Source organism: Zalophus californianus, chromosome 3 (genome assembly GCF_009762305.2).
Source record: "Zalophus californianus isolate mZalCal1 chromosome 3, mZalCal1.pri.v2, whole genome shotgun sequence".
In the NCBI taxonomy this organism is placed as follows: Eukaryota; Metazoa; Chordata; class Mammalia; order Carnivora; family Otariidae; genus Zalophus; species Zalophus californianus.
In genome coordinates, this window is record NC_045597.1 from 192211667 (window position 1) to 192230523 (window position 18857).

General features: G+C 50.4%; 1 protein-coding gene across 5 annotated transcripts in view; it reads left to right on the forward strand.

Annotated features, from left to right (window-relative positions):
* The window catches only part of SCLY (selenocysteine lyase), a 37413-nt gene extending 19320 nt beyond the window's left edge, over window positions 1–18093 (forward strand). For all 5 annotated transcript variants that reach the window (XM_027590302.2, XM_027590301.2, XM_027590306.2 and 2 more), the window contains 8 exons: window positions 855–982; window positions 1272–1436; window positions 2358–2464; window positions 10850–10886; window positions 13510–13593; window positions 14094–14196; window positions 15345–15420; window positions 16983–18093. In XM_027590302.2, the coding sequence (XP_027446103.1) occupies window positions 855–982; window positions 1272–1436; window positions 2358–2464; window positions 10850–10886; window positions 13510–13593; window positions 14094–14196; window positions 15345–15420; window positions 16983–17136 (854 nt within the window). In that variant the 3' untranslated portion in view covers window positions 17137–18093. The remainder of the gene's footprint in view (window positions 1–854; window positions 983–1271; window positions 1437–2357; window positions 2465–10849; window positions 10887–13509; window positions 13594–14093; window positions 14197–15344; window positions 15421–16982) is intronic.
* Window positions 18094–18857: the final 764 nt, after the last annotated feature.

Here is an 18857-nt window from a genome sequence, read left to right on the forward strand (position 1 = left end):
ATATGATCCAGTAATCACACTACTGGGTATTTACCCAAAGAATATGAAAACACTAATTTGAAAAGATCTAAGCACCCCTATGTTTATTGCAGCATTGTTTACAATAACAAAGACATGGAAGCAACCCAAGTGCCCATTGATAGATGGAAGGAGATGTGATGATGTATATAATGGAACATTACTCAGCCATAAAAAAGAATGAAATCTTGCCATTTGCAACAACATGGATAGATCTAGAGAGTATAATGCTAAGTGAAATAAGTCAGAGAAAGATAAATACCATATGGTTTCATTCATGTGTGAAATTTAGTTAAGAAAATGAGCAAATTAAAAAAGAGACAAACCAAAAACCAGACTTAAATATAGAGAACACAGTGATGGTTACCAGAGGGCATGTGGGTGGGGGGGTGGGGGAAACAGGTGATGGGGATTAGTAGTAGATTTACCATGATGAGCAGTGAGTAATGGATAGACCTGTTGAATCACTATATTGTAGACCCCAAACTAATATAACACCATATGTTAATTATACTGGAATTAAAATAAAATTTTTAAAAAATAGATGCTCATGAACTAAGAGTGTATTGCCTCCTTGTGGGCCCCTCAGCAGCAGAATGGAGAGTGTGTTCCACGGAACAAACCCAGCAACTGAAGCTGCTTCAGAGGAGCATTCGCATTGGCTATATCCATGTGCTGTGATGATGGGTGACTTATATTCCTTATAGTTTTCTGAACTTTTACAATAAATTACTTTTTAAATGTGGAAAATACTTTTGTTAAGCTGTATCTAAATGAACTTTCAAAAGAGGTTATTTTACAAGGTTAACCTTGGTCTGTGTGCTTTTTTCCCTCAGCGGTCACCTTTGTGCCAGTATCCAAGGTGAACGGGCAGGTGGAGGTTGAGGACATCCTGGCAGCTGTCTGCCCGGCCACGTGCCTCGTGACCATCATGCTGGCCAATAACGAGACTGGGGTCATCATGGTGAGTCATTTATCCTTTTAAGAAAACCTAGTGAGGAATGAAGGGGGCCCAGACTCTGCTTGATGTTCTCATGCATCTTACCTGGGGCCTCTTCTTTCTCCTTCTTTATCTTCATCTTCGTCATTTTTGTCTTCATCGTTGTCTTCATCTTCTTTCTTCCTTCCTTTCTTCTTCCCCCTTCCTCCTCCTCCCTCCTCCTCCTCTCCTCAGTAATGACTCCTTATTTCTTTCGTTCAGTTTTCATGAAATCAAAGAGACATTCTCAACTGTTTATTTTCCCCTACTTCAGCCCATCTCTGAAATCAGTCAGCGAATTAAAGCCCTGAACCAGAAGCGGACAGCTTCCGGGCTGCCGGTCATTCTGCTACATACAGATGCGGCACAGGCCCTGGGGAAACGGCGCGTGGATGTGGAGGACCTGGGCGTGGACTTCCTGACCATCGTTGGGCACAAGGTGCGTCCACAGAGGCTTCCTTCCTTCCGTGACCTCGAGGCTCACCTTAGAGCAGAGCCCACGGCACCCCTGATCGTCCATTTGTTGTCCAGTGCTGTCGGGGGACACAGTGGTGCAATTTGCAGCCCCCACCCTCACGAGCTGAAGAAGGAGAGACCAGCAGCACCCCAACTTGGGACAGGAGTGGGTGGCCAGGCAGGGCTGTGGAAGGACATAGAGGCCTCAGGTGAGACATAAGGCAGGTGGCTTCAGCCAGATATTGAGTATTCTTTGCAGTGGGCAGAGAGCTCCTGTAGACCCCTCATCAGCCCGCTCGTAGGCCCCCACCCCAAGGATGGAAGATGTGAGATTCAAGATGTTGCTTGCTCTAACTTGATTTAAAGTGCAGCTCTATGCAGTGGTTTTGTTTTACCAGCTCTTACCTGAAATGTGGAAGAGAGGAAGCAATAGTGAGGACCCTTCTGAGACTTCACTCATCTTTCTGGCAGCTGACTAGAACCTGAAATATTCGTAGTCCTCTATGTTGAAGCATGGTGCTCAGCTAGTTTCCAAAGGAGCATGTGTGCTGACCCGACACTGTGGCACTTAATGATTTTTGCAAAATGTCCGTTTGAAAACGTGGAGTCATACCCAGGAAAAGCCCTTGGCAATCTCTAGTTCCAGCCCCTCTCCTTTTACAAATTCTGTTCTGTGATGCGCAGTCAAGCTCTGCTGCCCCAGGCTAGGGACAAGAGTCCAGGCTCTGCCCTGCACCCCCAAGGCTTTTGTGACTCTGACATGTCCAGAGTGGTGATGGGTAGCACAGCTATGGGACCCATAGGGTACAGAGTATTTCTCTGTGTGCCTCTAAGCACTCAGTATGCATACCGAGTAGGAGCTCAGAAGGTTCTTGCTGAATAAATGACTGACTTTTCCTTTCAGTTCTATGGTCCCAGAATTGGAGCACTTTACGTCCGAGGGCTTGGTGAACTTACCCCTCTGTACCCTATGCTGTTTGGAGGTGGACAAGAACGGAATTTCAGGCCAGGGTAAGATAGAAGGTTAATGAAGTCTCTGGCCTACTGACCATCCTGTTGGTCTGTAGGGCAGTAACTTTTCTTTGTCTCTTAGGAGAACGGTTAATAGCACGTTCTCCCTCACTACTGAGTCAGAATTTGCTGCACTGATAGATTCTGCACATTCACAGATCTTCAGTATCTATGGGGATGACTCAAAGCTGGAGCCTCCTGGCTGAGATGTGCTGCTCTTCTCATGAGGGTGGGATGAGCAGGGTTGCACAGTAGCACCTGGCTTCCTTTCTGATAGCTCCTGTGTCCCTGCGATAGAAGCTGATACTGTAACCAGGGAAGGAGGTGGTACCAGGGCCACACCTTCTATCAGAAATTCTAACAAGAAGGAGAAACAGGAACAACGTGGTAGTGGGTTCGCTGGGTTTTTGTTTGCCTCCTTTGTCCCTGAATTACAGCTGATGAAGCCTGTAACTCAGAAACACTAATGAGGGCAGAAAACAAAACAAAACAATGTCCAACCAGAGCCAACTCTCACTAGACAATGGACCAGGAACAGGACAGCCTAGCAAGTCAGAGAACTTTTTAGACAATTCCCACTTTACTCTGGCCAATCACCACATGGTAAACTGCTGCCATCCCCACCCGTGCCAGCAAAGGCAGGACAGGGAGCCCAGACTTCCACCTGCGCAGCCTGTGACAAGATCTTCTCATACCCGCCCCAGGTGTGTCAGAGGGGGCCTAGTAGGGAGCCAGTAACGAGGTACCCTCACCGTGGTGTCCATGGAGACCACCAGGGCTTCCACCCACAGCTTTACTGACAAAGTGTGTCCTGCCGTTGCATGTTGTTACACAGGCTGAGTAGGGAACCCAGATTCCTACCTTCACCTGGCAGCAGTGAGCTGGCATACTCCTTTCCCTGCCACAGCAGTGTCAAAAGAAGCCAGCTAAAATAGAAGGGTTAAGTAAGGGACATGAAAATGTCCAGGTTTCCGTTGAGAACCACTCATCATATCAAGAACAAAAAAGATCTTAAATTGAATTAAAAAAAAAGAATAGATTCCAGTACTGACACTTGAGATGACAAAGATGTCAGAATTATCTGACAAAGATTTCAAGGCAGACATAAGAAAAAATGCTTCAGCGAGCAATTATGAACCCAGTTGAAATGCATGAAAGTGCCAGCAAGAACAAAGAAGATATAAAGAAGAACTAAGTGGAAATTTTAGAACTAAAAACAACAGCAACCGAAGTAAGCACAGTGGATGGGCACACCAGCAGAATAGGGGCAACAGAGGAAAGAACGCATGAACTGAAAGAGAACAATAGAATTACCCAATCTAAGCAACAGGGAGGAACTAGCCTGGGAAAAAAAACCACACCTCAGGGACCTTGTAGGGACTATAGGAGAAGGTCTCACGGTCATTTCATTGACATCCTAGGAAGAGAGGAGAAAAGGTGGGACGAAGAAGAACTCGAAAAAATAATGGCTGAAAACTTCCCAAATTTGGCAAGAGACATAAACCTACAGATTCAAGAAGCTGAACAAACCCCAAGCAGGGTAAACCGAAAGAAATCCTTGCCAAGGCACATAGTTAAACTTCTGAAAATGAAAGGCAAAGAAAAATCTTGGAAGCAGCCAGAGGAAAAAATGACACGTTTCCTACAGGGTGAAAATAATTCAAATAGCAGTGTATTTCTCATCAGAAACCATGGAGACCAGAAGGAAGTGATGCAGTATTTTGCAAGTGTTGAAAGCATTGTCAAGCCAGAATCCCATATGCAGCAGAAATATCCTTCAGGAATAAAGGGAAAATCAAGACGTTCTCAAATAAAGGAAAACTAACAGAATTTGTCACCAGAAGACCTATGCTAAAAATTTCTAAAGGAAGTTCTTTAAACAGAGAGGAAATAGTAAAAAAAGGAAACTGGGAACATCAAAAGAAAGAAAGAGAGCAGTGTAAGCAAAGTATGGGTAAATAAAATAGGCTTTTTTCTTGAGTTTTCGAAATTGTATTTGATGGCTTAAGCAAAAATTATAGCACGTATGATGTGGTTCCAAATACACGTGGAAGAAAACTTTAAGATAATTATATTATAAATGGAGGAGGACTAAATGTAAAAGGAGATAAGGTTTCTGTTCACTTGAACTTCTGAAAAATGTTCAGATAACCCACTGAGAGGTAGGAAGAAGAAAACAGAGAAACAAAAAACAGAACAAACAAAAAAATTTTTAATGGGTGACCTAAACCCTAACATTAATTACATTAAATGTAAATGGTCTTAATACAGCAATTAATAGACAGAGATTGGCAGAGTGAATTTTTTAAAAAATTGACCCAACTGGGACACGTGGGTGGCTCAGTCAGTTAAGAGTCTAACCCTTGGTTTCAGCTCAGGTTGTGGTCTCATGAGTCATGAGATCGAGCCCATGTCAGGCTCCATGCTCAGCAGGGAGTCTGCTTAAGATTCTCTCCCTCTGCTCCTCCCTTCACTTGTGCTTGTGTGTGTGCGCTCCTGTTCTCCCTAAAATAAATCTTAAAAGAAAAAAAAAAAAATCACCCAACTGCAGTTGACCCTTGAACAACGCAGGGGTTAGTGGTGCCGATCCCCTGCACAGTTGAAAATCTACATGTAACTTTTAACTCCATAAAACTTAACTGCTCATAGCCCCCTGTTGACTGGAAGCCTTACTGATAACATAAGTTGTCAGTTAACACATATTTTATATGTTATATGTATTATATACTATATTCTTACACTAAAGTATGCTAGCAAAAAGAAAACGTAAAGACAATTATAAGGAGGAGAAAACACTTTTACAGTACTGTAAAAAATCTGCATGAAAGTGGACCCATGAAGTTCAAACCTGTGTTGTTCAAGGGTCAACTATATGTGGTACATATAAGAAACTCACCTCAAATATATTGATAGAGGGAGGTTGAATATTAAAAATGGAAAAATAGGTATCATGTAAACATTAATCAAAGGGAAGCAGGAATGGTTATATATTAGATAAAGGAGACTCCAGAGCAGAGCAAATTACCAGAGCCACAAAGGGGACATTATATAATGATAAGAGTCAGTCCACCAAGAATTCCTAGCCATCCTAAATGGTGATGGAGTACACAACAGAGCTGCAGAGTATGTGAGGCAAAAACATATTGAACTGAAAAGAGAAACAGACAAATCCACAATTACAGATGGAGACCTCAGTACCCTTCCCTCAACAATGAATACAACTAGATAAAAATCAACCAGGATACGGAAGAACTCAATAACAGCCAACAACCAATAGGACCTAATTGAAGTATTTAGAACATTTCACCCAACAACAGCAAAATACATATTCTTTACAAGTGCCACAGAATATACACTAAGATAGACCATGTCCTGTGTCATTAAACAAATCTCAATACATTTCAAGAACCGAAATCATACAGAGTTTTCTCATCGCAGTGGAATCAAACCAGAAATCAGTAACTAGAAGGTAATGGGAAAATCTCCAAACACTTAGAAACAAACAACACACTTCTACATAAACCATGGGTCAAACAGGATTCCTCAAAAGAATTAAGTACATCAAAATGAGTGAAAATGAAAATACACCTTATCAAAATTTGTGAGGCAGCCAAAGCATGGCTGAAAGGGAAATTTATAGCGCTGAATGTATATGTTAAAAAAGATGATGACTCTCGGGGCACCTAGGTGGCTCAGTCAGTTAAGTGTCTGACTTGATTTCAGCCCAGGTCATGATCTCAGTCAGGGTCATGAGGTCAAGCCCTCTGTTGGGCTCTGAGCTCAGTGGGGTGTCTGCTTGAGAGTCTCTCTTTCCCTCTCCCTCTGCCCCTCCCCCACTCACGAGCACTCCCTAAATAAATAAATAAATCTTAATTTAAAAAAGATGATGACTCTGAAGTCAATAAGCTTTCACCTGAAGAACTTAGAAAAAGTAGAGCAAAATAACCCCAAAGCAAACATGAGGAAATACTAAAGAACAGAAATTAGTGAAATTGAAAACAAAAGTAATTTTTTAAAGATTTTATTTATTTGTTTTTAGTGAGAGAGTGAGAGCAGAGGGAGAGGGAGAAAGAGAATCTCCGCTTAGTGCAGGACCTGTTGGAAGCTTGATCCCATGACCCTGAGACCATGACCCAAGCCAAAATCAAAAGTTGGGCGCTGAACCAATTGCGTCACCCAGGCACCCTGAAAACAAAAATAATTTTTTAAAAATAATTGAAACAAAGAAATAGCCTTTTAAAAATATTGATAAAACTGACAAATCTCTCACGGTATTGTACACCTGAAACTAATATAATACTGTATGTTAAGAATACTGGAATTAAAAGAAAAACTTAGTAAATTAAAAAACAACACCACCACCACCTGACAAACTTCTAGTAAGACTGACAAAAAATTGCCAAAATCAAATTTGACAATTCAGATGAAGTGGAATACTTCATCAAAAAACAAATTACCACAGCTCACCTAATAGGAGATTTGATCATTTAAATAGCTTTATAACTATTAGGAAAAGGAAATTAATTTTGTAATTTTAGAACTCCTCAAAAAGAAATCTCCAGGCCCAGGTAGTTTCACAGGAAAATTCTACCAAACACTTAAAGAAATCACACCATTCTATGAAGTCTCTTCCCAAAAAATAGGAGGAGGGAACATTTCCCTGGTTCATTTTATGAATTTATACCAAAACCAGACAAAGATGGTACAAAACAATAAAACCATGGACCAAATATCTCTCATGAATTTAGCTGCAGAAGTCTTTAACAAAATCTTAGCAAATGGAATTCAGCAATATATAAAAATAATATATACACCGTGATGGAGTTTGTTCCAAGGATGCAAGGCTGTTTCAGTATTCCAAAATCAATCAATGTAAGGTAGCATGTTAAAGAAGAAAAATTGGGGCGCCTGGGTGGCTCAGTCGGTTGAGCGTCTGACCTTTGATCTCAGCTCGGGTCTTGATCTAGGATCGTGAGTTCAGGCCCTGTGCTGGGCTCCACACTGGGCATGAAGCCTACTTAAAAACAAGAAAAATAACATAATTTAATGCATAAAAAGCATTTAATAAAATTCAACATTCATTCATTAAGAACTCTCACAATATAACTAGAGGAGAACTTCTTCAGCTTGAAAAGAGCATTCACAAAAAAACCTACTGCCAACATCACACTCAACAACGAAGGCCTGAATGTTCTACTCCTATGACGGAACAAGCTGAGGATGTCCACTCTCACTTCTTTTTCAGCAGTGCTGGAAGTTCTAGTCAGTGCAGAAGGCAAGCAAAGGAAATATAAGGAATACAGATTGGAAAGGAAGTGGTAAAACTGCCCCTTTTTGTAGATCACATGATGGTGTCTGTAGAAAATCCCAAGGAACATATAAGAAAACTTCGGACTGATGAGTGAATTCAGCAAGATCATAGGTTACAAGATAAGCATACAAATATTGATTATATTTCTCTCTATTGGTAAAGAATGTATGAACAACAAAATTAAAAATACAGTACCACTTATAATCACTCAGGAATACTCAGATATAGGACTTGTATGCTGACAACTACCAATGTGGCTAAAAGAGCAAAGATCTAAATATGTGGAGAGACATGCTGTGTTCATGGATCAAAAGACTCAGTACAGTAAAGGTCCGTTCTCCCCAAAATGATGTATCAGTTTAGCCCAATTTCTATCAAAAGCCCAGCAAGTAGACCAGTGGAACAGAACAGATACAACCAGAAATATGCCCAAAGGACTTTTGACAAAAATACAGAAGTAATTTGGTGGAGGAAAGACACTCTCAGCAGATGGTACGGGAGCAATTAGACATCCTTACGCAGACGACAAACCTCAACCTAAGTCTCACAGCTTGTAAAATACTAATTCAGGATGCATGATGAACTTAAATGTGAAACATAAAACTATAAAACTTTTAGGGAAAAAAAAACAGGAAAACATCTTCAGGCTCTAGGCCTCAGCAAATAGATCTTAGACTTGATACCAAAAGCATCCATAAAAGGAAAAATTGATAATTGAACTTCATCAAAATTTAAACCTTTCTCCCTGCAAAACAATTTGTTAAGAGGATGAAAAGACAAGCTATGCACTAGAATATGTCCTCAAAGGACTCGTATCTAGAATACGTAAAGAAAACTCTCAAAATTCAACAGCCAAAACCCCCAAACAATTCAGTCAAAAAATGGGCAAAAGACACTCACAGACATTTCACCAAAGAGGATACACAGATAGCAAATAAGCACATGAAAAGGTATTGAACATTTTTAGCTATTAGGGAAATGCAAATTAAAATCACAATGAGAGGGCGCCTGGGTGGCTCAGTTGGTTAAGCATCTGCCTTCAGCTCAGGTCACGATCCCGGGGTCCTGGGATCGAGTCCTGCATCGGGCTCCCTGCTCGGCAGGGAGTCTGCTTCTCCCTCTCACCCTACCCCCTCTTGTGCTGTCTCTCTCTGTTTCAAATACATAAAATAAAAAATCTTAAAAAAAAAAGTCACAATGAGACATCACACCTACTGGAACGACTAAGACAAAAACTAGAGACAACGTGGAGTGCTGTTGAGGATGCGGAGACTCGGCTTCACTCATGCACGGCCGGGGGGGGAAACGGGACAGCTGCTCTGGAAAACAGCCTGGCATTGTCTCTTAAAACTAGATTTGTGCCCACCGTACAACCTAGGAATTTCACTCCTGGACACTCATCCCAGAGAAATGCAGACTTACGTTCCCACAAAAGCCTGGACGCCAAGTGTGTCTAGCAGCTTTATTTGCGATGGCCACAAAGTACAGGGAGCTCAGATGTCCTGTAACAAGTGGCTGGCACATCTGTGCGTGGACACTACTCAGTCATGGAAAGGGATTAGCTGTTGATACACACAGCCGCCTGCGAGGAATGTCCAGAGAATTATGCTGAATGAAACAAGCCAATCCCCCGGAGTTATAACTGATTCCATTTATAGAACATTCTTGAAATGACAGAATTAGAGATGGAGAACAGGTTAGCAGTTGCCCGGGGCTAAGGAAGGGATGGGGCCCAAGGCAAAGGGGTCTGATTATAAAAGGCCAACAGGAGGGACCTTGGTGGTGGTGGAAACGTTCTGTATCTTATCCACAACCTGGTTGTGATCTTGTACCACAGCATTACTGGGAAGCTGAGTAACAGCTATACAGAATGTCTCTATATTATTTCTTATAACCACATATGAATCTACATTATCTTTAAAACAAAGTTTAATTAAAAAAAAAAAGAAGAAGAAGAAGAGGTAGAACATCATGTGTTCGGGAAGCCCTAATAGGGTAGCTCAGTATGTGGACTGGGAGTGGGAAGCAGGGTTTGCATGACTCCAGAAGGAGGCAGAGGAGGTTGACCTAATGCTCGGGGTGGGGGTGTGAGGACAAGCTCCAGGTTCTACACAGGGTCCCAGCTTTACCTGGGCAGCCCCTCTAGCCACTTACAGGGCACAGACCTTGAGAGATGCTCTTGGTCCGGCCATGCTGTCCCACAGATGAGGGGGGTGAGGCCCGAAGAGGGGATGGCATTAGGATCCCAGTGGTCGAGGAGTCAGATGTAGGATAAGCTCAGACCTCTGGATTCTCCATGCAGACTCCTTGCTCTTCCCAGACTATCCCCAGGTGTCAGAGCCTGTCTCCGGGGACAGAACTGACCAATGAACTTGTCAAAGGGAGATCGGCAGGATCACGTTACCTGTAGTGCCTTGTGCTTCCTGTTTGCTTATCTGGTTATCTGCGGGTCAGCAGTGGCAGCCGGCTCCCAAGGTTTAAGCAAACTTTAGCCAAAACTTAAAATTCAGAGAATTACTACGTTAGTGATTTATTTTGTTTTTCCTGGAAATAGAGTGAAGAGTTCTGTTTTCAGCTTGTTAGGTCTGAGGGAGAGCCTCCGGTCTTCGGGGGTCGTCCCGTCCTTTCCTGCACACACACAATCTCTAGTAACCAATGACTCTTCCCATGGGACAGTTGAGAGGCTGCAGCTGAATGGTCAGCTGATGGGAACAGCGCGGAGCTGGCGTCTTTGGACCCCCCCGCCGGGTTCGACAAGGGGGCCCTGGGCTCTGCAGCTGGAGGAGGGATTTCTCCTGTGTAGGAAAAGGGCCCAGACAGAATTGTCCGTGTGGACACCCAGCGTATGTTGCCCAAGGCGGGCCGTGTGGACGGTGAGTGGACCAGGAAGCTGGGCGTGGAGGGTTTGGGGGCTGCAGCACCATGGAGGCGCTGCACATGGCACGTGTTTAGGAAAGATGTGGGTGTGATTTTGTTTTCAGTTGAACCCATGACTTTCACAGACTGGATTCCGTCCTAGGACATTTGTTCATTGCTTTGCGTGGAAATAGGATTGAATCCCTTGTCTCTTACAGGACCGAGAACACGCCGATGATTGCTGGCCTTGGGAAGGTAAGCCATGGTGAGCTTGGGCAGAGGGAGCAGGTGCTTCGTCTCGTGTGTGGGAAAACCTGAGTCTCCCTCCAGCTGAGTGTCCTTTACTCCCTCGTGCCCACCACGTGCACAATACTCCCAACACCGGAGGTGGGTGTCGGGGGCAGGTTTCCATACAGCAGTTCTGTGACACCAGCGGGGTGTCCCGCCATTGAACTGGATTCTGACACTGGCTACCTGGAGACAGGTCAGGGGCTCAGGCCCACAGGACTGCCCGCCCAGCACCCCTTCAGACACCAGGTGTAAGTCCCAGGTGTAAGTCCCAGGTGTCACCTGTTTCTGACTGGCCAGCTCTCCATCAGAGGCTCCCATGACCCCTCCTCGGGTTCACTTAGTTTGCCAGAACAGCTCACAGACTTTCAGAAACACTTGGCTCACTAGACGACTGGTTTATTGTGAAAGGATATGCTAAAGGAGACAGATGAACATCCAGTCGGAAGAGATGGGGGGCGGGGGGAAGGCATGGGGGAGGGGCGCCACCCTCCCAGCACCGGCACGTGTTCGGCAACCTGGAAGCTCTCCAAACGCATGCTATTGGGATTTTTGTGGGGATTTGATCAATCATTAACTCCATTTTTAGCCCCTCTCCCCTCTCTGGAGAATAAGGGTGGGGGTGTAAATTCCAAGCTTCTACTCGTGACTTTCAGTGGCCAGGCCCCCATCCAGGGGCCCACCCAGAGTCACCACATTGGAACAAAAGACGTTCCTATCTCCCAGGAAATTCCAAGGGATTTAGGATCTCAGTGTCAGGAACGACAGTCCAAATACTAGAACCAGAGATGCTCCTAGTGTTCCTATCACTTAGGAAATGACCGGGGTTTTGGGAGCTCGGTGCTGGGACCGGGGCAGAGACCTGTAGACTTTCTATCATCTTACAGTCCATTCCCCCAACGGCTTTACCGGGTGTCCAGGGCCTTAGGGAGATCATGTTCGTGAGCCCAATAAATGGACTGAGGTTAGAAGAAGCCTCAAATTGTATTTATCACCCCAGAGTGTACTTTTTGAGATCTGTAGAGTGGATTGATTGCTTGTGTTTAGCACTGACACGGAAAAGCTCTTTTCAAGCCTCTGCTAATATAAGAAATACAGTGACGTCTTTACAGCAGAGACCCACGGTCGGGCCCACGGGTGGCTTGTTCCCTGGGGCCGTCTCCACCCCCCAAGCCCTGGCTGTCCCGCTTAAAAGATGCAGCTTGTATGCAGCTTGATGACAGCCCACTGGCTCGATGGCCCCTCAGCTCCAGCCTGCAGCTGCACCTCCCCCAGGTTCTCTGAGCCTCCCTGACTCCCCACTGCCCTCTGTGCATGCAGTCTGGCCTTTCACACCCCCAGCTTCGCGAGGCCCCTCTTCCCTGGAGCTACATCCCAGGCTAAGTCCAGGCGTCTTCCTGGCTTCCCACGGCCCCTTTCCCTGTGTGCCTCCTGTGAGGAGGCCCAGCCCTGTGCACCGCTGCTGGCAATGCCTACCCCAGCCAGTTCCCCTCCGCCCTGGCCAGGCCTTGGCCTCCTCACCTGCTGGTGGGCCTCCATCCCAGCCTCCTCTCCACAGCTGCTCCCTCGTGGCTCTCCCCCTGGCCTGCAGCTCCACCAGCCTGTGCTCAGGGCTTTGAACTTGGCATCTCAGGGCGGGTCCTGACCTTTCTGAGAAACCCAGGTCCCCACCTGCTTACTTGACATTCCCTCTGGGCCCGCCTGTGTGTCTCTCCTCCCTGGTTCCCCTCTGTCCCCATGGTGCCTCCTGCCATCCGGGACCTCACTTCAGAAATCTAGGCGGTGCCGTGGTCCCTCCTGGTCCTTGTCTGCACTGATGAGCAGCCAGCCAGTCCTGTCTGTCCTGTCTCCACAGTATATCGAGGTCTGCGCCTTGTGTGACTCTGGACCAGGTCAGCCCCATCTGTAGCCTGGATGCCTGCCTGCCGTGGTCCCTTCCATTCTCTGCACAGCACCCAGAATGATCGTTACACATGCAAGTCAGGGCAGCTCACCTCTTCCTCAAAACCTACATGCGTTTGTGCTGTGGCACCTGGGTCCTGGCCCTGCCTGTCATGGGGACCTGGGGCCTTGTTCCCCTTGGTCACAACGTCCCAGGAGCGCACTTGCCCCTCCCTCTGCCATGGCCGTGAACACCCTCGGTCCATGCACTGTCACCTTCACACCTCCTACCCTGCGTGCCCCGCATGCCCCGCGCGCCCGTCAGAGCGCTCTCCCCAGTTGGTATGATGCTGTTCCCGCTTCCCTTTGGTCCTCGGTCTCCGGAATGGTTGTGCCTCGAGAATGGGGAGCGCTCTTTGCTCTTACGGGCAGTATCTCTGGTGCCTGGAGGTATCAGGAAGCGCCTGATAAAGTAAATTCCTGTTGAACAAGTGAAGATAGCTCTTCTCCCAAGCTCTGACCATGGCCCCTGTCACAGGGTTGCACTCGGCAAATATTATCTATGCAAGATGTTCCAGGAAAAGAGCAGTTTGAGGAAATGTCACTTCTCTATCATCAGGAAATCTCACCTCTGCTCTTGAAGGCTGCTTATTCTCCTTGTTTTATGACAATTGAACATGCTTTTTCACGTTACCGCCCCTGTCCCCAGGCCGCTGAGCTGGTGACCAGGAATTGCGAGGCTTACGAGGCCCACATGAGGGACGTTCGGGACTACCTGGAGGAGCGGCTGGAGGCGAGCCTGGGGTCCGCGGGGGCCAGGGGGGCAGCCTGGAGTCTGGGGGGCCCAGCCTTCCTCCAGTGAGCTGGGGGTCGGGCGTGCCGCCCCAGGCAGCAGGCAGGACAGAACGGGGGTTGTCTGAGACTCGGTCCAGGGACCGTGGGGACAGTCAGGGCAGAGGCTAGAGGACGGAAGCCTGGGTCAGGAGACCCCCAGGTTGGGCTCTAGGCCAAGTGGCCGACCTTCAGAGAGGCGTGATAGAAATGCACCAGAGCTGGTGTATTTGATGGTTGTACGGAGGAGAGTCACACGTATTCAGAATTTTTTCTCCCGATTAACTTTGCTTTCCAGTCAGTCCCTATAACTATTATAGGCAGATGCTTATTGATGAACTAATTATTTTACGTGTCGAGGTTGAGATTTTGTGTTCCAGAAAAGGCTCGAGGTCAAACGGTTGGGGGGCAGGGGGGCTGTGTGCTTTGAAACTACCTCTGAATACTTCATCGACTTTTCAGGCTGAATTTGATAAGCAGAGAATCCATCTGAACAGCCAGTTTCCAGGGACCGAGCGACTCCCCAACACATGCAACTTTTCTATCCAGGGACCCCAGCTCCAAGGTGATGAGGGTCTGCTGGTCTCCGCGTGGGGTGGTGGGCGCCGGAGGGAGCAGAGCGGCCCCCTTAGGGCGGGTGTCCCCAGGAGGCCGGGCAGGTCTCGGCTGCTTCCCGCTCTCCCTGCCTCGGCTGTCCGCGCTGGTGCAGGGGGGCGCAGCGCCGGCCCCAAGCTGAGAGGGAAGGAGATGAGATGCACTAAATTTTAGGCTAGCTCATCCATTTCCGTCAGCAAGTTTGACGAAACATTTTACGAGGATAAGGGAAGGGAGAGGCAGTCGACTTTAAAATTTGGCTCAGAGTCAGGAGGAAGCACACGTGTGTGGGACTCATTCCTGTGATAACTGCCTCCTGGCTGGAAACCGTCAGGGTTCCTGGAATCTAGAAGATAAAACATGGCTCCCCCAGGGCCCTGGGGCCGAATCCAGGGAATCGACCAGCCGCGCTTCACGGAGAGGAGATTCTGTGCCCTGAGCGTGAGGGGGGCACGTTTGGGAAAGTTCCTGGGGGAGAGGGTTTGCTCCCCGTCTCGCTGGACGGCGCGAGGAGCGGCGTGTCTGCAGCACGTACAGGCCCCGGGCAGGCGTCCCTGCACCGGGGGCGGGGGGGGGGGGCGGCCTGCGATGGGACAGTCTCGCTGTCGGCCGTGCGGAGAGCCGCTCTGCCCTCTTCCCCGTCTCTGTGGGGACAGGTGTATTCAGTGAGGCCTGTGTCCATTTCAGAGAGACGGGTTCTTTTAATTAAGTCAGTGGGTTTATTACTTTAATCTCTGTGCTCGTGAAAGAAGAAGGAAGTGCCTTCCCGCTTAATCAAAACAGCGCCCAAGTGTCTCCACCCTTAGAAAACTCAGAGGTAGGTTTAAGTGTCATTCCTGGGACAGCAAAGTATGAAGTAAGGCCGCTGATGAGAGCTCTGGGTGTCTCCCTCGGCAGCTGACCGGAAATAACATGTTCGAGGCCGGGTTCACGAGGCAGAATCGTGTCTGCGAGGAACCGTCCTGTCTGGATCCTGCGGCACTGTCCCCTGGGATGAGAGGGGCCCGAGCCCTGGGGCACGAGGGAGGGGGCCTCCAAACTTGCGGGGGGAAGAGGAGAGCCGGGCAGCTGGGGCCCCGCCCGCGCTCCCCGCCTCAGCCTCGTGCCGTGTCTCCCCAGGCCACGCGGTGCTGGCGCGGTGCAGGGCGCTGCTGGCTAGCGTGGGGGCTGCGTGCCACTCGGACCACGCGGATCGGTGAGTGCTGCGCACACTGGGCCACGCTGGGCCTGGGGCCTCCGGAGCTGCGCGGCTGGCGGGGACACAAAGCACGACCAGACGTTGCAGGGCCCAGGGGAGGAGGGGAAGCCGCAGCCTAAAGGGGGGGCGGGCGGGGAGGGGCAGGGCAGGCTGCAGGAGCTCCCTCTGTCCTCGGAAAGGGAGGGGCTTCGGAAGGTTGTGACAGGCCAGGTTGGTTCCGGGTGGCCCCTGCCCGGGTGCAGGAGGATGGCCGTGGCCGAGGCAGGAGGGGAGGGTGTGGGGCCCGGGCATCCGAGACTGGCCCGACCCCGGTGCAGGAAGAGCGGGGCTTCGGTTTCCCACTTGCCGTGAGTGGGGGGCCTGCAGAGGTGGGTGCAGTCCCGGATGAGGCAGCCAGGGCCCCAGAAAGAGCCGAGCCATGGTCAGAAGCAGGCCGGCCGGGAGTCTGGGGCCGGTGCCGTGGTGTGTGAGCACCTCAGGCTAGGGGGCTGCCGAGGGCCGAGGGCCGGGTGGGGATGACAGGGCCTCCTCAGGGCTGAGAGCTGTGCCAGGGAGGGCTGCACGAGGGTGCGTGAGGCCAGGAGCCGGCATGTGGCAGCCCGAGTGGCTGCCGCAGTGAGGCGACTGCAGGAGGAGGGCGCTCAGGTGGGCCGCTGCTCCCAGAAAGCTCCCCACAGCCCTCCAGAAAGGATCTGAGTGGCCCATTTCCCAGACGGGGAAGCTGAGGCAGGTGCAGTCTGTAGTCTCACCAGGCACAAGATGAGGGGGCGGGGAGGAGGGGCCTGAGGAGCTGTGCCCAGGGACGCCGCTGGGAGGGGGTGGGTGTCCATGTGGCCCCTGCAAGGGTGGGAGGGGAAAGGGGTAGAGGCAGACGCTCAGGGGGCTCTTGTGGAAAGTGGGGGTGCCCTCTGGAATAGGCAGTGAGACCACCCACGCAGGGGAGGGCAGGGGACCAAGAGCTGTGGGCACTGTCCCCTCTCTCTCCCCTGTGCTGCAGGGGCCTCTGGCACAGACCCTCGGGAACCACAGCGAGGGAAGTCCCTGCTCCCACCTGGCCCTGTGGACGGCTTTCAGGGGCTCTGCAATGTGACAGAGACCTTTGCCGTGCTGTTTCCACCCCGGGGCCTGTGTATGTGGGCGCCCACGGGCCCTTGAACCGCGCACCCTGCTGGGGGTGGGAGGGCGCCAGAGCTGCCCCGAACACTGGCCCCGGGGTGTGCAGAGCCCCGCATCTCCTCCGAGACCCGGCCCCACTCCTTGAGGGTCGGAAGCCCCGGAAGGCGGGGCTCGGCCTCACCGGACACAGCACTCCTGGGGGCAGAGGGGCCGTGCCGGGAGAGGCCGCGGTACCGTGCAAGAGTCCGAGCACGAGACCGTGGACCCGGAGGCCGGGGGCCTAGGGGTGTTTGTCAGAGAGGGGAGATGGGTCTACACAGCCCCATCCTGGGGAGCTGGTGGAGGGCAGGAGGGGCAGGGTCCCTTCCCCGAGCCCTGGGGAGCACAGAGAGCCTTTCCCCTCTGACAGCTGACACAGGCTCTCCTCGCCCCCACCCTCCCAGGCCATCCCCGGTGCTGCTGAGCTGTGGCATTCCCTTCGACGTGGCCAGGAACGCACTCCGGCTCAGCGTGGGCCGCGGCACCACCAGGGCCGAGGTGGACCTCATCGTGCAGGACCTGAAGCAGGCCGTGGCCCAGCTGGAGGGTCAGGCCTAGTGCCCAGCGTGCCTCATAGGAAGCCCTCCCGAGGGCCGTGCCAGAATGGCTCTCCTGATTTGTCCCAGTCTTAAGTTTTGTCCCAGAGTGTCTGACGCAGAGATGGGTCAGTGGCTGTGTGCGTGCACACGTGCTCCGGGCCCCCTCCCCTGTCCTCGGGTCAGTGGAGAGCCGGTCTGTCGGGCAGGCAGACCCCACAGGTGCTTCTAGGCCCAGGACACAAACCTGTGTAGGACTGTCCCCACCGCCCCATGGCGCAGGTTGAAGTGGAAACACTGCAGCTGTGTCAGTGCTCCCCTCTGGGAATTGGGGTGAGCCTGTTGTGAGTGCCACCTTCCTGGAAGGTGGCATTTTTACCCAGAAGATAACATCCTAGTATTTACAAACCATTGTCCGTTGCTACCATGAACATAGGAAACCTGATTTTTGCTGCAGTCATGGCCTCCCCTGCCTGTTGGCACCGAGGTCCGTCCGCCCGTGTTCTCCCATCTTGCTCTCCGCCCTTCCCAAGCCCTTCCGAGGTCAGGCCCCACTTCCTGCTGTGTCCCCCCACTTCCCCGCCCCGCCTGACCTCCGCACTCAGCCCGCTGGCCACCCAGAGCCACCAGGCCCCGCCGGCCTTTTCCCTGTGGTCATTTACTCAGGGTTCCAGTGCAGACATGGGAGTCAGGGGGCGGCCAGGCTTATGTGACCCCGGCTCGTTCCTGCGGTGGGAAATGAGTTCATCCCTAGCTCCGCTGGCATGATGATGTTCTTCCCAGACGGATTCTGCTACCCTTACCCTGCTCGGTGACATCCTGATACACCCCGGACAGCGTGACTTTACAGAGCTACTTCACATAGCAGTGATTTCTTAATACACTTTTAACATGTGGTTTTAAGGTGCAAAGAACTACATGATGACATTGGAGAAACTATTGTCAGAAATTAAGTGAATAAAATATTCCAATGCTGCTATTAGACATTTATGGTTTCTCCGGGGGTCACCGATGTGTCGGAGCCGGCTGCAGAGCTGGTGTTGGAGGGGTGTGTGGTGACCCCAATTTATCGCTGTACGATTAGGCTTCAGCTTAGGAAATGCAGCTTGAGACTGTCTCTGCGAGTCCCTAGAAAGTGGGTCACTAAAGTAGCGTCCCGCTGCCTCCAGGCAGAGGCCACACTGATGCCAGTTGGCCTAGGAAAAGCCCCATGGGTGTCAGCTCCACTGAAGAGAAGAGTCTGGGCAAGAAGTGCGGCAGCCCTCAAGAAACCCCCTTGACCTTCAGCCACAGCCCCAGAGACCCTCACTCGGGCCTCGGAGGCCTTCCTGTCCGGGGTTAGGGCCCTGGGCCCATGGCTGGCTCTGACGAGCTGCTGCTCCCCAGAGGTTTATGGAGCCTCCAAGGCCAGCGCAGGGCCAGGATCTCGCATAGATCCCCCAGGGGCGGTGGGCCCTTGGCTCCGTGGGTGAAGACCTAGCCGAACTCCAGCACGCGTGGCCCTAAGTTCCCCAGAGAGGGCCCTCCTGTGGACGGGTCTGCCCTCCCGTAAGAGGAGTCTCTCAGGTGGCCTGCCCCTGGGCCAGCACAGCCTCCGGGCTACAGCCCCGACGAGAGGAAGCAGATGCTGGGGAGCCTACTGCCTTCCTGGAAGGACCCTGGGAAACGTAAACACCCACTAGCTGCGGGAAGTCCTTCTCAGGATGAGAGACACAGCGCATCTCCTCAGTGCCTGCTCCGAAA